Source organism: Vombatus ursinus, unplaced genomic scaffold (assembly GCF_900497805.2).
Source record: "Vombatus ursinus unplaced genomic scaffold, bare-nosed wombat genome assembly UNPS02014945.1, whole genome shotgun sequence".
NCBI classification, from domain to species: Eukaryota; Metazoa; Chordata; class Mammalia; order Diprotodontia; family Vombatidae; genus Vombatus; species Vombatus ursinus.
Genome location: NW_020954723.1, coordinates 4,075,506 through 4,097,424, shown reverse-complemented (window position 1 = coordinate 4,097,424; position 21,919 = coordinate 4,075,506). Strand labels below are relative to the sequence as shown.

The 21,919-nt window shown below is 35.7% G+C and overlaps 1 protein-coding gene across 3 annotated transcripts in view; it reads right to left on the bottom strand.

Annotated features, from left to right (window-relative positions):
• RPS6KA5 (ribosomal protein S6 kinase A5) overlaps positions 1-21,919 on the bottom strand; it is a 190,953-nt gene that overhangs the window by 86,842 nt on the left and 82,192 nt on the right. For all 3 annotated transcript variants that reach the window (XM_027844930.1, XM_027844932.1, XM_027844931.1), the window contains exons 4-5: positions 13,925-14,040; positions 8,597-8,704 (exon numbers count right to left, since the gene is read on the bottom strand). In XM_027844930.1, the coding sequence (XP_027700731.1) occupies positions 8,597-8,704; positions 13,925-14,040 (224 nt within the window). The remainder of the gene's footprint in view (positions 1-8,596; positions 8,705-13,924; positions 14,041-21,919) is intronic.

Below are 21,919 nucleotides of genomic sequence, written 5' to 3'. Positions count from 1 at the left end.
GAGAAGGTACTAGAATTAAGAAGGGTTAAGAAAGGCTTCCCACTGAAAGTGGAATTTTAGTTGGAACTTAAAGGAGGCAAAGAGAGATCAGTGGGTGAAGTTGAGGAGGGAGAGCATTCCAGACACAGAATAGACAGAGAAAATGCCTAGAACTGAGAGATGAAGTGTCTTGTTTGCTGAACTATCAGGAGGCCTGGATTACTGGATTGAAGAGTACATGTTGAGGAGTAAGGTATAAGAAGCCTGGAAACATAGAAGGAGGCTAGGTTATGAAGGGTTTTGAATGTCAAACAGAGCATTTTATATTTGATCTTGGTGGCAACAGGAAGAAGTCACTAGAGTTTATTGAGCAGAGGGATGTGACATGATTGAACCTGCACTTTAGGAAAATCACATTAGTGGCTAAACGGAGGATGGATTATAGTGGGGAGAGCCTTAAAACAAGCAGACTCACCAACAGGCTATTGCAATAATCCAGGCAGAAGGTGATGAGGGACTGTACTAGAGTGGTGGCACTGTCAGAGGAGAGAAGGGAGTGTACTCAAGAAAAGTTGCAAAGGTAAAATCTACAGGACTTGACAACAGATTGGATATGTGAGATGGGGGTGGGTGAGAGATAGTGAAGAATCTATGAAGACTCTTAGGTTGTGAGCCTGGGGGTCTAGGAGGATGGTGTTGCCCTCTACAATAATAGGGAAGGTAGCACAGGTATAAAATTTGGGAAGAAAGATAGTAAGTTTTTTTTTGACACACTGAATTTAAGATGTGTACTGGGTATGCATTTTTGATATCTGAAAGATAGTTAGAGATACCAAATTGGAGGTTAGCAGAGAGTTTGGGGAAGGAAAGGTAGATTTGACAGTCAACATCACAGAGATGGTAACAGATCCCCAGGGGAAGCAGTATAGAGGAAGAAGAGAAGTGGGCCCAGGACAGAACCCTGAAGGACATCTATAGTTAGAGGGTGCGAACTGGAGAGGATCCAACAAAGAAGGCACAGAAGGAGTAGTCAGATTGGTAGGAGAACTAGGAGAAAGCAGTGTCCCAAAAACTTGGAGAGAAGAGAGTATCAAGTTGGAGAGAGTGTTCAACAGTGTCAAAGGCTACAGAGAGGTCATGGAGAATGAGAAATGAGAAAAGAATATTGGATTTAGCAGCTAAGACAATGAGTAACTTTGGAGAGAGTCATTTCAATGGAATACTAAGGTTGGAAGCTAGATTGTAAGGGGATAAGAAGAGAGTGAGAGGAAAGTACAGGCACCTATTATAAAAAGGGTCTTTTTGAGGAAGTTAGCTACAAAGGTCAGAAAAGATAAAGGATAGTAGCATCAAGGATTAAATCTTGGAAGGATCAAATGAGGATTTTTTTTTTAGGATAGAGGAGACATGGGAATGTTTGTAGACAATAGGAAATGAGTCAGTAGAGGGAAAGACAATATAAATAATAGAGTGGAGATGAGAGAGAGGAGAATGTGTTGGAGGAGATAAGATAGGTGAGATCACTTGGACAAGTAGAAGGGTTAGCCTTCGTCAGGAGTAAGACCACTTCATCATGTGACACAAGGGTGAAGAAGAGAGTGGCAGAAGGCACCCAAGAGTGGGAGATGAGGAAGAAAAGAGAAAAAGGAATTCACGTGAAATCAATTTTTTTCTGTAAAACATGAGGCAGGGTTCTCAGTCAAGTTGGGAAAGGGAGACGTATGGGGGATTTGAGGAGGGAATAAAAAGTTTGGAAGAGTCACTGTGTAGAATGGGACAGTGAGTTGATAAGGGAGGTATAGTAGGATTGCCTAGCAGCAGTGAGGGCCCAGTTGAAGTTATGCAAGATAAATTTATAGTGGACCCAGTCAGAAAAATTTGCATGCTTTTCTCTACCTTTGTTCAGCAGCATGTGTGTAGGAATGAAGGTGAAAAATGGTAGGAGATATCCAAGACTGAGGGTTGGCTGGGCATAATCCATAATATGATAAGGGGACTAGGGATTCAAGAGAAGACAGTGTAGAATTGAATTGGTTTACTAAGGAGTCAAAATGAGGAGAAGAGGAAAGAGTGGTTAGTGCAGGGGTGATGGCTTGGGAAAGAACTGAGTGGTCAAGTGATTGGAGGTCACAGTGGGGATGAAGAATAAGGTCATGTAAGGGAAGGGAGAGGTAAAAAGTCAATAGAATACAACTGGATAAGGGGATTTCCAAATTCTTGAAAATGGAGGTAGTATATCTGTGAGTGAGAACAAGATTAAAAGTATGACAATATCTGTGTATGGCTGAAGTGGAGTAGAGGAATAGCTCATGGGAAGAGAGTTGGTTGAGTATGTTGAGGTCCCTTGGTATTATGGCAAGAGTTGGGGAGGAGAGAAAAATTGTAAGTCAGGTATCAAATTCATTGAGGAAGGAAGGGGAGTGCCCTGGGAGTCTGCAGATAACAGCTACCAGGATTTTAATTGGGTGGTAGATATTAATAGCATTAACCTCAAAGGAAGAGTTAATGCATGGAGGAAGGGGGAGAAACATGCAACTGGCAATGGGGAGCACGAAGTATTCTAACGTCCCCTACTTCAACCAATGAGCTGAGGATAATGAGTGAAGATGCAGCTAGTACTGGAAAGGGTGGCCAAAGAAGGCTGTGTCATAGAGAGAAGCCAGGTGTCAGTAATAGCTAGCAGATGGAAGCAATGGGACAGGAATAGTTTATGATGCAGGGAAATTTGTTGCTTATGGAACAGGCCATTTTGGAGGGCACACTGGAAGAGCTGGGTGGAGTTAGAATGAAACTTTGGGGTAGGGGGGGTTGAGGGGAATGGGAGTGAGGTAAGGGGTGTGGAGTGGAATTTAGATAATGATCTATAGTTTAGAGTCGCTGGGATATGAAGGGTATGACCAGGTGTTAAAATGTTCAACACTGAGTAGAGGGCACCATTCTTCTAGCCTCAAAGCCTTAGCAGAGATGAGAGGTCTGAAGTTTAAGAGAGGGTTGCTCTTCTTTGCTCTGGGGGTTCTCCACATCCCAGTTGGGATCTTGAACTGCCAGAAGGAGGTGGAAGATGCCTTGCGCTGGTACAATGGAATTAGTTGCTTTGAGGCATATGGAAGACTTCTGGCCTGGCCCCATGCAGCCTTTCCTAAGGGACTTGCTGAGCCCAGAAGGATATGGAAAGCTCAGGTCTGGAGTATGTATTGATAGGTTGTCTCTAGATATTTTCTGCATTTTGAAGTCATGTGGAATAGGACTCCCTTTTCTATTATTCTTTCCTGGGTTTTTTTCATTACTATATAGAAATGGTTTTAAATTTGAGAGATTTATTTAGAATCTTGGTATGTTATTAAAGCTATTGTTTTAATTAGTTTCTTAGCTGATTCTCTAGGAAGTAAACCATTAAGACATCTTCAAATATGAAGAGCTTTGTCCCCTCATTGGTTATCTTTATACCTTTAAATTTTTCCTTATAACATTTTTCAAACTATATGGGGAAAGGGTGTTCCTTGATTTACTCCCATATTTACTGGGAAAGCTTTTAACATTTCCCCACTGGGTTTTAGATAGATTCTTTTTATCCTTTTATATAAATATCTTTCCATGTCCATGTTCTGTAGGAGTCAACTTGACTCAGTTTCTCTAAGCTTCAATTTCCTCACTGTAAAATGATGGGGTTCATCTCTATAGTCCCTTCCATATCTATGTTCTCATATTTACTATATGAAGAACTAAGAGTCAGGGAAAGATACAAAAATTAAGTAAGAAATGAGCTCTACTCATGAAATTTACAATTCTAGCAAGGGATAAAGTATTAGAAATCACATGTAAAAATTCATAAATTTCTCAAAATTAATCTAATGCACTATAATACCCCACTGACTTTCTTTTAACCTTCAAGGGGGCATCTGATTTAATTATTTATTTTATGGCAATAAAATGAGGTATAGAGGTAAAGGGGATCTTAAAGGCTCTCTAGTCCAACCTTCACATTTTATAGATGAAGAAACGAAGGCCCAGAGAGGCTAAGTAAGTGCCCCATATCACCTTTTTACTATACAACTGTTGTCCCTTATAATGTCCCACATGTGTTAAGTAAGAGACAGAACCAGAATCTGACTCCAGACTATCTGTTCAGGACAGGTGCTTTTGTTATTACACTATACTGCTTCTCCAACTTTTATTATTATCATTATTTTGTTACTTTAGCATTTGCCCTATGAAGGCCTTTTAGTAAATATAGACACTTGTTAGAAAATAACCAATGGTCCCGCCTCCTTCTTTGAGAAACATCAACAAAATCAAAAGTGAAAGTAAGTTATATATAATTTGAAACATATGAATCAAATATTTCATGATAACAGTATCCTTCTGAGCTAGAAATTTATTATAATTTACATTCTACACTGACTCTATCTTATAGTAACTAAACTGGTCGGTAGAAATCAACTGAAACTCAAATTTATTTAGGTAAAAGTCATTTTCTACCTTCAGGTAGTATTTTATTTTTCTTCTTTATTTTAATTTGTATTAGTCATGTGAAAGAAAACACAGATAAGAAAAAAACTCGAGAAAAGTAAAGTTAAAAAGTATGTTTCAACCTGTATTCAGACATCACCAGTTCTTTCTTTGCGGATGGATAGGATTTTTCAACATAAATCCTTCAGAGCTGTCTTATTGCTGAGAACAGCTAAGTCATTTACAGTTGGTCATATTAAAATACTGCTGTTAACTTGTATATAGTACATTTCACTTTGCATCAGCCCAGGTTTTTCTGAGAGCATCCTGCTCATCATTTCTTATAGTACAATAGTATTCCATCATAATCACATAACACAACTTTTCCCCCAATTCTTGGGTATCCCCTCAACTTCTAATTCTTTACCCCTAGAAAAGAGTTGCTATAAATATTTTTGTAGATACAGGTTCTTTTCCTTTTTTTTTAAATCCCTTTTGGGATACAGACCTAGAAGTGGTATCGCTAGGTCAAAGGGTATACATGGTTTTCATATCCCTCTGGGCATAGTTCCAAATTGCTCTACAGAATGGCTCAATCAGTCCACGACTCCACCAACAGTGCATTAAAGCCTCATTTTTCCCACATTTCCTTCAACATTTGTCATTTACCTTATCTGTCCTATAAGTCAATCTAATAGGTATGAGGTAGTACCTCAGAATTGTTTTAATTTGCATTTCTCCAATCAATAGTGAGTTAGAGTATCTTTTCATATGGCTATAGATAGCTTTGATTACTTCATCTGAAAACTGATCATATCTTTTGATCCATTTATAAATTGGGAATGGCTCTTATTTTTATAAATTTGACTCAATTCTCTATATGTTTGAGAAATGCAGTCTTTATCAGAGAAACTTGTTTCAAATTTTTTTTCAGTTACTGTTGCTAACTATATTTCCCTCCATTCTATCTTCCCCTGCTCCATTTATTCCTATTTTCTCTCTCTCCTTTCACCCTGTCCCTCCTCAAAAGTGTTTTGCATTTACTACCCCCTCCTCCAATCTACCCTCCTTTCTATCACCCCTCCTCCCTTCTATTATTCCCTTCCCCTCCTACTTTCCTATAGGGTAAGTAAGATAGATTTTGATACCCAATTGAGTATGTATGTTATTCCCTCTTTGAGCCAACTCTGATTAGAGTAAGGTTCATTCACTCCCCCTCACTCTTTCCCTCCACTACAAAAGCTTTTTATGGCCTCTTTTATGTGAGATAATTTACCCCATTCTACATCTCCCTTTCTTTTTCTCCTAGTACATTCCTCTCTCTCACCCCTTAATTTTATTTTTTATATATCATCCCTTCATATTCAACTCATACATATGCCCTCTCTCTATATATGTTCCTTTCTAACTACACTAAAAATGAGAAAGGTCTTATGAGTTAAAAATATCTTCCCATGTAGGAACGTAAGTAGTTTAAACTTATCAAGTCCCTTATGATTTCCCTTTCCTGTTTAACTTTTTATGCTTCTCTTGAGTCTTGGATTTGAAAGTCAAATTTTCTATCAAGAATGCATGAAAGTTCTCTATCATATTGAATGTCTATTTTTTTCCCCTAAAGGATTATACTCAGTTTTCCTGGGTGGGTGATTCTTGGTTGTAATTCTAGGTCCTTTGCCCTCCAGAATATCATATTCCAAGCCTTCCAATCCTTTAATATAGAAGCTGCTAGATCTTGTGTTATGCTGACTATGGCTCCACCATACTTGAATTGTTTCTTTCTGGATGCTTGCAATATTTTCTCCTTGACCTGGGAACTCTGGAATTTGGCTATAATATTCCTGGCAGTTTTCATTTTGGTATCTCTTTCAGGAGCTCATCAGTGGATTCTTTCAATTTCTATTTAACCTCTAGTTCTAGAATATTAGGGCAGTTTTCCTTCATAATTTATTGAAAGATGATGTCTAGGCTCTTTTTTTGATCATGGCTTTCAGGTAGTTCAATAATTTTCCAATTATCTCTCCTAGATCCATTTTCCAATTCAGCTGGTTTTCCAATGAGATATTTTCCACTGTGTTCTGGTTTTTCATTCTTTTGGTTTTGTTTTATTGTTTCTTGATTTCTCATAGTCATTAACTTCCATTTGCTCCATTCTAATTTTAAGGAATTATTTTCTTCAGGGAGCTTTTGAACCTCTTTTTCCATTTGGCCAATTCTGCTTTTTAAGGCATTCTTCTTCTCATTGGCTTTTTGGACCTCTTTTACCATTTGGCCTTGTCTGTTTTTTCAAGGTGTTATTTTCTTCAGTATTTTTTGGGGTCTCCTTTACCAAGCTGTTGACTTGTTTTTCATGATTTTCTTGTATCACTCTCATTTCTCTTCCCAATTTTTTCTCTACCTCTCTTACTTGCTTCTCAAAACCATTTTGATCTCTTCTATGAGCTAAGTGAGACCAATTTATATTTTTCTTGGAGGCTTTGGATGTAGGAGCTTTGACTTTATTGTCTTCTTCTGAGTGTGTGTTTCAATCTTCCTTGTCCCTATGGTAACTTTCACTAGTCAGAGTCTTTTTCCATTGGTTGCTCATTTTCCCAGCTTATTAGCTGACTTTTAAGTCTTTGTTAAAGTACGGCTCCACTTCCAGTGTGGAAGGTGAACTGCCCTAACCTTCAGGGGTTTTATGCAGCTGTTTTCAGGGATACTTCTAGGGACCTTCAAGTTTTCAGTTCTTCCAAATTGGTATGATCTAAGGTGAGGTGTTTAACTCCTCTCCTGGCCTGTGCTCTGGTCTGTGAGTGACCACAAGCACTCTTTACTGCTCTGCAGTTGCAAGGTCTGCTGTACTAGTGCTCCTCCTCACCCAGGATTTGGATACAAGTACGGGCAAAGTGACAGAGTCTTGCCTCAGTGCTAGCAAAAAGACCCCTATACTCTCCTTCTGACCAGTTAACTGTTCAACCTCCTTACTGTCTGTGGGCTGAGCGCTCCTGAAGCAGCTGCTGCCTGATTTAGTCACTGCCAAGGCATGTTCCTGGTTTGCTGTGGCCTGGGCTGTGTTGGTGCAGCCTGTGCTGGACTACACTCTACTTTCACCCAGGTGTTACAGATCTTTCCTGATGACCTTTTAAGTTGTGTTTGGTGTCTGTAGGTTAAGAGGTCTGGAAATCACCATTGCTGCAAGTGATTCAGTCTCCCTGAGGCCTGCTCCAGGTTTGCTGGGGCCTGGTCTGCAATGGCGCAGCCTGTGCTGGACTGCACTCTTCTCTAACCCTGGTGCAACATACCTTTCCTGCCAACCTTCCAAGTTGTCTTGGGCTGGAACATTGTTTCACTCCATCTTTTTGTGAGTTCTACTGCTCTAGAATTTGTTTAGAGTCATTTTTTAAAGGCATTTGGAAGGGTTTGAGAGAGAGCTCAGATGAGTCTCTGCCTTACCTCACCATCTTGGCTCTGCTTCCCCAAACAGTACTTTAGTACTATTTCTGTGACAGTTAAGTCAAGTCAATAAGTATTTATTAAATGCCTATTATGTGCCAGGCATTGTACTAATACTAATACAAAGGAAGGCAAAAACCAAACCAAAATAAACAAACAAAAAGTCTCTGCTTTCAAGGAACTCACAGTCTAATCAGAAAAAAAAAAAAAACCAGGCAAACAGCTATGGATGAATAAAATATATCTAGGATAAACTGAAGATAGCTTTCTTATAGATGTTGGGATTTTAACTGAAACTTGAAAGAAGCCAGTGAAAATGTATAAAGAAAGGAGATGGCATGCTATATGTGAGGAGCAGCAAGGAGGCCAGTGTTAACTATATTGTCGAGTTCACATAGGAGAATAAGGTGCAAGAACTTCTGCAAAGCAATTTCAAAGAAACTGCTATAACAATACTTAGTTTACAACGAAAAAATATTATTTAACCTAGTGTTGGACTCTAAACTTTTTTTATCACGTACCCTTACAAATAAAAAAAAGTAAGCACCTATACCTCATATGTGTATGCTTTAAAAATCATACATATATATATGTATATATGTATATATATATATGTATATATATATATTATAGTAATCTGGTACTAAAAGCAATCCACAAAAAAAATTCTCAAATGAATCAACTTCTTTTCTATTTATAAACATACTGATAACTTTAACATATATACAATACTTACTTCATCAGCAAGGAATTCCTTACTTAGACCAAAATCTGTCAGCACCACATGGCCATTATTATCAAGTAGAATATTCTCTAGTTTAATGTCACGGTATATAATACCCAACTGTGAAAATAAGCAAATAAAAATTTAAAATAACAATTTCTTAAAAATAATAATAAAAATTCTTAGATGTCATTTAAAAAAAAAATCATCATTCCATTGCTCAAGAATTCACAGTAGTTTCCTATCACCAATCAGACTGATTCTAAGCTCTTAAGAAAGTCTATCATATAAGGTTCTCTACCAGCTTTCCTTTTCCTAACTACCCAATGTAATTTCTCCTTATTCCCTATTTTGACCTTTCAATCTAGCAAGACCAATTTTCTTACCTTTATCTACTTTCATCATATTTGTCCCTGCTTTAATGCCTCAGCTAATGTTGTTCCACAGTAGGAAAAACCTCCACTTTCTCCAAAGTGAGGTCTTCCTTGAATACACCCTTTTAAGAAGCCTTTCCTGACTAAACAACCCACAAAGTACATTTCTTTACTTAGTATTTCACACCACTTATATATAATTTGTACTACATTTATTTATAAATCACACCTCCTTCACTTTTTTCCTGTATGTTTATTTGACAGTTAAATTGTAGATTTTTTGATTTTCCATTTATTTTGTTTTCAGTGTCTAGTAAAGTGCTATGTATGCAACAGGAAATTAAAAATGTCTTTTAAATGAACTCATTTCTAAATTTAAATATCTAAAATAATTTCACTTTAGTTAGTCCTTAGGGTTTAAACAGCTAAAGCAAACCAATTCAATATTTTATAATGATTTCATTCTGTGTACAACCACTGATGAACAAACTGCAAATAGCTGCCTCATCATCTCTTACAGAAGCTACATCATTGACACTTTCTCAGTGTAAGTCTCATATTCAGTCTTAAAATGTATTCCTGGCCTAAAATAAATGTTTTAAGCAAAAGAAACCTATTTTCACCAATATCAAGGGTATGAAATCTTTGATAATCTCTTAAAAGATAAATAAATTTAAATATAGGAAATACAAGACAATTACTTCCAAGAAGCAACTTTTTCCGCTTGATAAGGTATGAGGAAATATATATCAATCAATTTGATTTATATATCTAAGTCATAGGATGAGTGCCATTCAAAGAATGCTGATTTCAAAGAAAAGTATGGCACATCATGATAACTGAGGGAGAAATAAAATAAATATATGTTAATATTAGGATGAGATAAAAATTTCTAGGTTTTCAAGTTATTTTACTGAACATTAGAAAACACATTTAGCAATAAACAATTTTACCCTGTCATCCCCTCCTATCCCACCCCAAATGTCTCTTTTGGAAGAGGGAGTTCAAAAACAACAGGAACAAAGAAATAAGCTTTTCCACCATGATGCATTTAAATCTTTTTATAGGCAAATTTTTTACCCTAGAGTCTAGTGATATAACTAATTCTTTTGCTTTATCTGTTTAGACATAAGTACTGGAAATATTTATATTCAATATTTAAAATTTAAATTTAATATTTAAAGCGTGTTAGATTGGCAGTCATTTAGTAATCACCTTTACATATATGGTATTTACTCGACACTATGAAGAGGCAGCTAAGTGGATCAGAGGATAGAATGCTAGACCTGGAGTCAGGAAGACCTGAGCTTAAATCTGGCCTCAGACACTTACTAGCTGTGTGACCCTAGGCAACTCACTTAAGTCTCAGTTTGCCTTAATCCACTGGAGAAGGAAATGGCAAACCATTCCGGCATCCTAGCTAAAAAATCCCCATAGACAATCTTGGCATATCCAGGGGATCATGAAGAGTTAGACACAACTAAACAACTGAACAACAAATGGGAACATAAAAAGAAATTAGAAAACAAGTATCTAAATTTGCACAGGTTTATGTACCCACTGACCCTCTCCCTTGAACACCTCTTGCTAATCTATTACTATTCTCTGTCTCTCATTCCCAATCCGTGTCAGCAGTCATGTGAAGATGATCTGTTGGACCAGGAACAATTCTCAAATTTTTGATTGGTAAAGTCCTTGCAGCAAAACAGTTTTAGATGGTATCAACTACAATGAAATAATACCAATTATCAAAAAGCTAAATTTTAAAAATTATGTATTTTCAGAAAAATTTTAGTTTAAATTTAATAATACTTAAGTGAGAGAGATGGGATTGTTTGATATCATAAATGAATAATACTGAATATGACATCTCATCTTGTAAGATTTTTCACAATAATTTTTATTTTCCTCTATTTATATAAGAGTATTTGGCAGATCATTTCAGTTGATGCCAGAGAACTTTCAAAAAAGATGTTTTATTTGTAAATGCCTTATTAACTTTGCCCAAACCATGAAACAACTTTTAAAAATTTAGTAACATAACACACTGCACACTGAGATAAGCAGACTTAAACCTGAAAGTCTTGTTTGGCTTTTAAAGCTCTTCACAATCTGGTTCCATCCTACCTTTTCAATCTTCTTACACTTCACTCCTCTCCACATACTTTGAGAGAGAGAACACAGAGTTGCTTGTATATTGTATCACCTATTAGAATCGAGCTTTTTGAGAGCATGGACCATGTTCTGGACTTTCTTTTTCTGCATACCCAGCACTTAGTAGCTGGCATATAGTAAGAGCTTAATGCTACTTAATGTTGTTGCTGCTGCTGCTGCTGCTGCTGCTGCTGTTTACTGATGATGATATTTATTATCATGTTTGTTTTTCATTTGTATTTAGGACTTGATATTCAGGGGAGGCTTGTAGATACTTAACGTCATGTTTTTAATGAACATTTTTGCCTTCTTATCTCTTCAAATCTTTCAATTTTCCCTAATTATGAATAAGGAGAATTGGTTAGTCAGTCAACAATCACTTATTAAGCTCTTATTATGTGCCAGTCACTAAGTGCTGGAGATAAAAAAAAAAAAATGGCAAAAGCATGGTCTCTGACCTCAAGGGGCTCATATTCTAATGAAGGAGACACATGCAACATGTATATGTGTGTGTATATCATATTTGTATGTATGTATGCAGGCATGTATGTATGTAAAGACATAGTACAAATGGAAGGTACTTAGAGGGAAAGCAGAGGGGGCACCAAAAAAACCCATTACCGATGATGGGACTTGAGCTAAGACTTAAAGTAAGCAGGGAAGTCAGGAGGTAAAGGTAAGGAGGGAACAATCTTCTAAGCAAATAAAAGGCAAAGAGTCCAGATATGGAGCATCTTATGGAAGGAACAGCAAGAAGGGCAGTGACACTGGATTGTAGAACACATGGATGAAGAATAGATTATATGAAGGCTGGAAAGGAAGGAACAGACCAATTTGTGAAGAGCTTTAAATGAAAAACAAAACATTTCATATTTGAACCTATAGGGCATAAACATGGTTGGACTGGCACTTTAAAAAAATAATTTTGGCAGCTGAGGGAAGGGTGGATCAGAGTGGGGAGAAAAAGAAGACTTTGTATTAATCTGGCCAAGAGGTAATAAGAGCCTGCACCCGTAAGGTGGTTGTATAAGTGGAGAGAATGGGACAGGATATATAGGAGAGATGTCATGAAGGTAGAAATGACAAGACTTGACAATAGATTGGATCTGTGGAGCGAGTGCAAGAAAGGAGTGAAGAATAACATCAGTGTTGCAACCCTGAGTGATTGAGAGGATGGCAATGTCCTTAACAACAACAGGGAAGTTCAGAAGAGTGGAAGGAAGAATGATTTCTGTTTAGGATAAATTTGAGTTTAAAATGTCTAAGCACTGGCATAAGATTATTTATGTAAAAAAAAAAACAAACCCTAACCATAATTTATTAAGTGATTACTATGTGCCAGGCATATGCATATGTACATTTGTATGTGCAGCAATATATACAAATATAATATTTATACAAATATATACATAATTATAGATACATAATTTTGTACCTATAATTTTACCCACAATCTGCCAGGACAACCAATTGATACTCAATATTATTGAACACATTAAATGAATGATAGCCTGAGCAAATTTTTTGGTTGCATGATCGACTGACTTCAAACTCCTTAGCAACATGTGAATGACATTGTTTGTCACTGATAGAGATAGTAAAGCAGGTGGGTTTTAAACCAGTCATTATTGTAGTATACATTTATATACTTTTTCTTTCACAAAGGCAATTGATGTTTTCATCTAAGCTAAAAAGCACTCAATTTTTAATATATTCCTTCTGCCTCTTACTCTTATTACACTGCTTTTGGTGATTTCATTATGGTTCATAGAAAACAAAAGATCACATTTGTGTTCCTAAGCATGAAACTTTCGACATTTCTTTTAACTGGCTCCTGGTTCTAATTCCGTTAATATACAACAATGTCTAAATAAACTTATAAGCAAGAAAAATAGAATTAAGCACAATTATAAAAATACAGCCATAATATTTATGTTTCTGTGTGGCAAGTTTTGTTTTAAACTTACGGCTCTCATAAATTATGCTGGTAGTTTTATAAGTAGATTTTTAAAAAATCTTCATATTCCTCTGGCAATTTCAATACATCCGGTTATACCTAAGGTACTTAACTAATAATATGGTTCCCACATATAATACCAATTCAGTAGGTCAGAAACACTTCTTAAATCTAAGTCAGAAATATGAAGATTGTAACTAAAATGTCTTAAATCTAGATAAATGATATTTTCAATAAGATATGAAAGACTTTTACACTGATTTTTTGCAGCATGAATTACAAATTATAGACTAGAACTGAATATTTAACAGCTGAGATAAGTCTACATAGGGGTAAGGTAATGAGACAAAGAAAGTCAAAGACTAAAAAATTAGAATGGAAATAGAGGAAATTGAGTATAGGAGACTCTCAACCAATAAGAATAAAGTAATTCTTTCTCCTTAACCCAGTTAGTGTTTTCTCAGATATGGAAGAAAGCTTAGCTTGGGAAATACATAATAGGAATTATGGTTCCATGTTAAATAGGATGTTTTCTATGTTATACTTTTTGTTTTCTTTACTGAAAAATAAAAATCATAGGGCTACTCTGTCTAATATGGTAGGTGGGGAGGAAGGGAAGGGAGGTAGAAGTTAGGAAACCATTGTTTCTAACTCCTAAGTAAAACAGAAAAGTTCCTTAGAAACTACTTCTTAGTTTGATGCACAGGTAATACACTAGGGAAGAGAATGAAAAAATACTTTTACAATTAATGAAACTAGTAATACACTTAAGAAATATGCTCAACATGTGTCTAAAATATAGAAACAATACGAGAGCTACTTTGAAAAAGAAGCTAGGGAGGTTAAATAGCTTACCTTATGGAGGTGTTCAAGGGCAAGCACAATTTCCCCAATATATATCTGCACTTCATTTTCCGTGAAACGTTCTCTTTGAGAAAGGTGAGTAAAAAGTTCTCCACCATTTATGTAATCTAAAAAAAAACCATGTATTTTTTTTATTCTTTAGCTCACGTTCAAAAAGTAAAGGGAATGTTTCTTTTTATGCTGCTCTTGATTAAGGACAATGCAGAGACTGTACTTATTTATTCTTATATTTCAATTTTTTTTTTAACATTTGAAACTACCATGTTATAAGCACACTCACATATAACAAAGTAAATCTGAATAATTTAAATAGGAGGTTTTGATAAAAATTACCTCATGCCAGTAACCAGTATTTGCCAAATAAGTAGGAACCAATTTTTTTTAAAAATTGACATTTTAATTTGAACTAATAAGTAAAATACATATATTTATTAATGACAGCCTGGTGTAATGGATAGAAAGCTGGCCTTAGAGTCAGAAAGATAGGGGTTCAAGCCTCATCTCTCATACATATTGACAGTGTTACCTCGAGCAAATAATTCCACCTTTGAGCCATAGGCAACTAAGACTATGTTTTGAAAGGAGGTGCCAACTTGCACTGATAGAAGGAGTTCCTTCAAAGAGGTCCAGGAAAACAAACAAACAAACAAACAAAAAACCCACGTACTCACATTTATAAATCATTCCAAAAGGACATAAAATTCATTGTAGTTAATGTGCAGGAGCAGCATATCTCACCGGAAAGTACTAAATCATCACTACAACTATGATAAACCAATACTGTTTCTTCTTAAGTAACAGTACTCAAGTTACTCTATTTTTTTTTTTAATCCTTAGATCTCTTTCTCTCTGACTATATACACATACATAAACATGTGACTATATGTATATGTGACTACACACACACACATAACACAGTATCTTTAAGGTTTTAGTACAGTTTTAACCTATGAAAGCTTTTTTTAAGGGACTCCCTATATATATGCACATGCATGCACACATATATATTTCTTTTTTTTTGCAGTTTAAATAATATTTATTTGATATTATTAAATAAATGCAACTAATGCAATTCTTGGAAGAAAATTAATATCTAAGAATATTTACAGTAAGAAAAGATTATTTAGCATGTAACAGGTACAGGCAAAGCAAGAGAATCTTGCCTCAGTGCCAGCAAAGAGATCCCTGCAATCCCCCTCTTATCAGCCACTCAATTCCCCCTCAGTGTGTGAGCCAGAAGCTCTGGAAATAGCCACTGCCCTGAAGCTGCAGCTGGGACTGGGACTGGGACTGAGCTTTGCCCTCACTGTGGTCATAGACCTTTCCTACTGACCTTCTAAGTTGTCTTTGGTGTTTGTGGGTTGAGAAGTCCGGAAACCACCCCAGCTGTCCGTGAGTCAGTCCTCTGAGGCCTGCTCTCGGTTCGCTGAGGCCTGGTCTTTGCCTGCGCCCCCATGCTAATGTTCCTCTGTCAGGCTAGCGCAATAGACCTTTCCAATCAACCATCCAGACTGTCTTGGGCTAGAAATTTGTTTCACTCTGTCTTTCTGTGGGTTCTGCTGCTCTAGAATTTGTTTAGAGCCATTTTTTTACAGGTATTTGGAAGGGTTTGGAGAACAGCTCAAGCAAGTCACTGCTTTCACTCCGCCATCTTGCCACATATATTATTTCACAGAAGAAATTAAGAATATGTATTATATAATGAAAAAAATACAACAAAAACAAAACAAAAAAAAAGGTTTCTTCAGCGGGGGACCCCTTGATTAGTTTAGAAAAGTTACTCTGTACACATATATGTAGAGAATGGTAGTTTATCTGAAATTAGGAGATCTAATTTCACCTATACTCTTCCCTTGGGTCACACCACAAGGTGAAAAATGTAATGAAGAAAATGCATCCTCTCATTCTACCCAAAGCCCTCCCCCAACACATAAAACACTAGAGTAAAAAGAAACAAGGCATGCAACTAGTATGTTCTCAAAGATGAAGAAAATTATGTTTATAAAACACATTTATTCTCCTATAACTTTCTGCCAGGCATAGTGAATCTGGAAGTAAACAAGGACTAGATTTTTGAAGAACTGGGTTCAAGCCCTGCTACTGAAACAAACAGGCCTTGTGTCCTTGTCTGGCCAGTAACCAACTTCTCATTGTACTGGGCAATTCTGTAAGTTATGTTTCCTTACCCATATTCCTACACCAAGGAACAACAGGTCCAGACGAAGAATAACCCCATACTCCTAAAGCCCTCCATAGACTTGAAAACAGCTCAGTGCTCCTGAATAACTGACATCCAAAATGAGGCATTCCCAAAATGGGAAGAGATTCCTAAACTTGCAGTGCCCTAACATTATTTTTATAAAAATTTATAAAAATAACACTTCAACTCGAATAAATATTTGGAATATTGGTAATAAAATTTAAATTGTTTTTTAAAAAAGTCTAGTAAGGAAATAACTGAAAGAGCAGAACCAGGAGAACATTACACACAGTAACAGCCACACTGTGTGATAATCAACTATGATAGACTAAGCTCTTCTCAGCAATACAATGATCTAAGACAATTCCAAAAGACGATGGAAAAAGGTATCCACATCCAGAAAAGAACTATGGAGTCTGAATGCAGATTGAAGCATACATATTATTTGCTCTCTCTCTCTTTTTTGTTTCTTCTTTCTTGTGGTTCCTCCCATTAGTTCTAATTCTTCTTTACAACATGACTAATGTGAAAATAAGTTTAATGTGAATGTATATATATAGAGCCTATATCAGATTGCATGCTGTCCTGGGGAGGAGGAAAAGGGAGGGAGGGGGAAAAAACTTAGAACTCAAAATCTTATAGAAGTGAATGCTGAAAACTAAAAATAAATAAATAATTTTTTTTTAAAAAGAAAAAATAGTCAGCAATGTATAAGTAGTTACAAAACTTTTCACCTGATAATCCTAGAAGTGTTTCTCCTACATGATCTATGACATATGCTTCTACATTCTGAACAAAGACTAGAATAAGACTTCAGAACTAGAAGAGAACTTAAAGATCAACAAGTTCCTAGCATTTTACAGATTAAAAAAAAGCCAGAGGCACAGAGAGGTGGAACAACTTGTTTAACAGACAATCGTCAGTTACAGAGGCAGGATCAGAACCACATCTTCCAGAAGAAGTTATGAAGCATAGAATGTTTTGTTCTTTAAATGTTTACTAGGATTTTTTTCCTAGTAAATTTTCCTAGTAACAAATTTACTAGGAAATCAATCTGGACCACGGTTTTACTCTTTGCTTTTATATTTCATTTGGAAATTACTTTATATTTTGAAGATAGTCATCTATTTTACTTAACTTTTCAGTTCTGTTGCCATATAATTGGGCACAGTAGTTTCCAATAATTTTCTTTATTTCCTCTCCACTTATAAGGAATGCCTACTTTTCATTTTTTAAGTCATGGTAATTTGGTTTTTCTCTCTCTTTTCAGGGGAATCAAATTAGCTAATATTTTATTAATTTTGTTAGTCTTAAAATAACATAGTCTTTTATTTCATTCATCAGAATTGTCTGTTTTTTATTTCATTTTTTTCCTTGATTTTTAAAATTTAGACTTTTAGGCTTGAAGGTTATTTTTTGGCTTTCTCATTTTTAAATTACATGCTAAATAATCTTTTCTTCCTCTAAATATTCTTAGATATTAATTTTCTTCCAAGGATTGCATTACTTGAATAACAAAAATTTTAGTAAGCTATCTCACTCTTACTCTTTTTCCTATAGTTATCTGTTTCAATGATTTGTTCTTTGATCTAATTCCTTATTTGAGAGATAACATCATTCTGTTACTTATAAAGACCTATGTATTTTGTTCATGTTTATTCTATTAGTTACAATTTTCTGTTCATGTCTGTAAAAGGGTGTTTTCTAGGTTAGTGGTTTTTGCTATAACATACTTACATTTTCTTCTATTTGTCCAGTTTTTTTTTGTTTTGTTGTTTGTTTGTTTGCTTCAGGCAATTGGGGTTAAGTGACTTGCCCAGGGTCACACAGCTAGTGTCAAGGGTCTAGTCTGAGGCTGGATTTGAACTCAGGTCCTCCTGACTCAAGGACCGGTGCTCTATCCGCTGCGCCAACTAGCTGTCCCTTTTTTGGTTTTTGTTTTGTTTTGTTTTTGTTTAGGCAATTGGGGTTAAGTGACTTGCCTAGGGTCACACAGCTAGTAAGTGTCAAGTGTTTGGTCTGAGGTCAAATTTGAACTCGTGTCCTCCTGACTTCAGGGCCAGGGCTCTATCCACTGCGCCACCTAGCTGCCCTTTTGTTCAGTCTTTTGACTTTGTTTTAATATTTCTTGTTGTCTCATGGAGTCATTGTTTTTTTACTTGGTCCATTCTAATTTTCAAAGAGTCTTTTGTTTAAGTAAGGTTTAATACCTTTTATAGTAAGCTGTTAATTTTGTTTTCAGTTCTTTCTTTCATAACTCTCATTTCTTTTTCAGTTTTTTTCCTCTGGCATTCCTATTTCATTTACAAAAACACTTTTAAAAAAACTCTTGCTTAATTTTTTTCCAGTTTCAAGTAACCAAAATTATCTGTTTTGTCTTTTATAATTGCCTCTATCTTTTGTTTAGTTAAGAATACATCTCCTACTCATAGCTATGAGAGATATAGGATCTCTTTTCTATTTTTTTTTTTTGATGTGAGACATTTGGGGTTAAGTGACTTGTCCAGGGTCACACAGCTAGTCAAGTGTCTGGTCTGAGACGAGATTTGAAGGCAGATTCTCCTGATTCCAGGGACGTTGTTCTATCCACTGCGCCACCTACCTGCCCCTCTTTTCTATTTTTTTTTTTTTAAGAAATTATGATCTTTAACATTAAGGTCACATATCCACTTAGAATGTGTTGTGGAAAATGGTACAGATCAACAGTCTAAGCTTAATTTCTGCCAGTCTACTTTCTGGTTTTCCCAGCAGTTTTTATCAATAGTTATTCCCCTAGGTAACCTATGCTTTCCACTTTATCAAACAATGAGTTATTGAATTCTATCATTTCTGATTCTCCTTTCTTTAGTTTCTTTCACTGATCTCTAATTTTAATCAATACTAGATGGTTTGGATGACTGCTACTTTCTGACACAGTTTGACATCTGAGTGTTATTCCTTCTTTGTTGCTACTTCTTTTCATCAGTTCCCTAGATAGTCTATCTTTTGTTTTGTTGTTTCAAATGAATTTTGTTATTTTTTTTTATCAAGTTCTAGAAAGTATCCTCATTTTAACTGGATTGTTATAGCATTAAAAGTATAAATTAATTTTGGTAGTATTGCCTTTTTTATGACTCTGGCATAGCCTACCCATGAACACTGACTATTCCTACAGTATTTAAGTTGCCTTTATTTCTTTAAGGAGCACTTCGTAATTGAATCTATTGAATCTTGTATAGATTCAATGTGTACTTTGGCAGGTCAATTATCAGATATTTTATGTATTTTGTAATTATTTAGAATGGGATTTTCCTTTCTTTTATTGCTTCTTGAGTTTTGTCATTTTTATATAGAAATGTAGTTGATTTATTTTGTATACCACAACCTGGCTGAAGCTATTAATTCAATTAGTATCTTTGCTGATTCCCTAGGATTTTCCAAATAAACAATATTATCAGCAAATAGGGATATTTTTGTCTCTTCTGTACCTATTTTTATGCCTTTAATTTCATTCTCTTGTCTTATTGCTGTTGCTAGCATTTCCAGAAATATGTCAAATAATAGAGGGGAGAATGGGCATCCTTGCTTCATTCCTGTATTTATTGGGAAAGGTTCTAGAGTATCCCCATTGCAAATGTTTTCCTTTGATTTTAGATGATTCTGATGATATCAACAAATATTCCTTCATGCCAATAGTTTGTAAGGTTTTTAGCATAAAAGATTATTGTATTCTGTCAAAGGCTTTTTCTATATCTATTAAGATGGGCATGTGGTTTTAGATGTTTTGGTTTTTAATATGATTATGTCAATAATTTTTTTATTGTTGAACTATCCTTGCAACTTGGTATAAGTCCTATTTGGTCATAATGAATGGTTTCTTGGATAAATTGCTGTAGTCTGACAAGATATTGTTTAAAATTTTTGAGTCAATGTCTATTAGTGATACTGGCCTACAATTTTCTTTCTTTGTTTTATCCTTCTCTGTTTAGGTATTAGAACTATATTTGCCTCATAAAAGGATTCTGGGAGGGTGCTTTATTTCTCAATTTTTGAGAATAATTTGTGAAGAATAGGTACTACTTGTTCTTTTAAAAATGTCGTTCTCATTTTTTTTTAAATAGGTATTAATTGTGTATATGACCCATTCATCATTTAAGATTTCACTGTTAAATTTCCATTTGGATCGGTGGTCCTCAAATCAATTACTTTTTTTCTTTTGGCATTATGATCTATAAAGAATATATTAACACCATGTCCCTGATTATGCAGCCCACCACTAATCTATACCTCCCTTGGTCTTTTTTTCCACATGACTAAAAATCTCCTTGGATCCATCCTTTCTCACTTTAAAAAAAAAAATAACTTAAAACTAGGAGTTTTTTTTTTTTTTAGGGGAAAACAATGAAGTAGATTTGATTTTTAAGAAACCAAAATACCAGTATCAAAATGAAAAAAAAATGAATTCACAATCAAGAGTAAATAAAAGAAATTGTTAGAAACTATTTTGCCCAACTATATATCAATAAAATTGGCTGCTCACACTGAGGACCTTTAAGCTTTTGGGGCTCCTAAAGTGGTCTGATCCAGGGCAAAGTCTGAACACTGTCCTTCTGGTCTAAGCTCCTCAAGATCTTGACGTGGGTTTGGGTCTGAACATAGCTGTAGGCTTGTCCCTCAATGGAGTTCCATCAGACTGCTAATGGTAAGCTGAAAAGCTTTCCTGGTTCACAGTGACAGAATTGTAAACTCCCTTTGGTCTGCATTCATGCCCTAGCTATTCCACTGCAGGCTTCACGTTCAGAACCAAACAGTAGCTACTTACTTCTATACTTGCTCTTCCCTCAGTATACAGCTTAGGGACTACCATAGCTCTTCAACCAGGAATGCCTCTCCTAGGCACAGGTCCCTTCCTCACTCCATCTTAAATTTGTGAACTAGGTATGGAGCAATAAATCTGCTAGCTAGTACCTGTTTCAGCACCATGTACAAGGGAGGTCTCTTTGTGATCTCTTCTTACCATAGTGCATAGCCTCAGCTGTCTTTCAATTCCTGTGCCAGAATGCTCCACATCTTCACTGAGTGTAGATTTCTCTGTCATGTGCTGACATGGGCTGCAAAAAATACTCGATTTTTTTTTTCTTAGCGTTCCAAATCCAGACTCAGTCTAGCACATTTTCTTATATCTTTCTGGAGAAGGTGTAGGAGGTGGCGTGGCTGTATTTTTTTTCTCTACTACTCGTCACATCAGTACATTACTCTTCAAAAAAATCATTCCTAAGTACCTATAGTTTGTGTTGCTTGAAGAATAGAATGAAATGTTGAATCAAATACTAAAAGCTAGATAAACTCTACAGAACTGTCCTCATCTACCAGTTTAGCAGTCCTATTTAAAAAAAAAGGAATTAAGTATACTCTGATATTGGTGAAATCAAGTTGGCTTTGTCATTGCTTCATTTTCTGCATATTCACCAACAATTTTTATTGATCCGTTCTAGAATTTCCTTAGAATCTAAGTCAGGCTCACTGACCTATAGTTTGCAGGCTCTTTTCTCCCTTTTTTGAAAATTTGGACATATGCACTTCACCAAACTTGAGAACTCACAAGCTTTAAAGTATTGCTGCCAGTGGTTCATCAAATATATCTGACAGTTCCTTCAGTACTTGAGGATGTGGTTCATCTAGGCCAGGTGACTTGAAAAAATCAAGGACAGTGAGTTGCTCTTTTATTTTCTTACTTACCTTGGGTATCCAGCTCTGGAGTTAGAAGACCAGTTTTCAAATCCTACCTTTGATCCTTACTGTCTTTG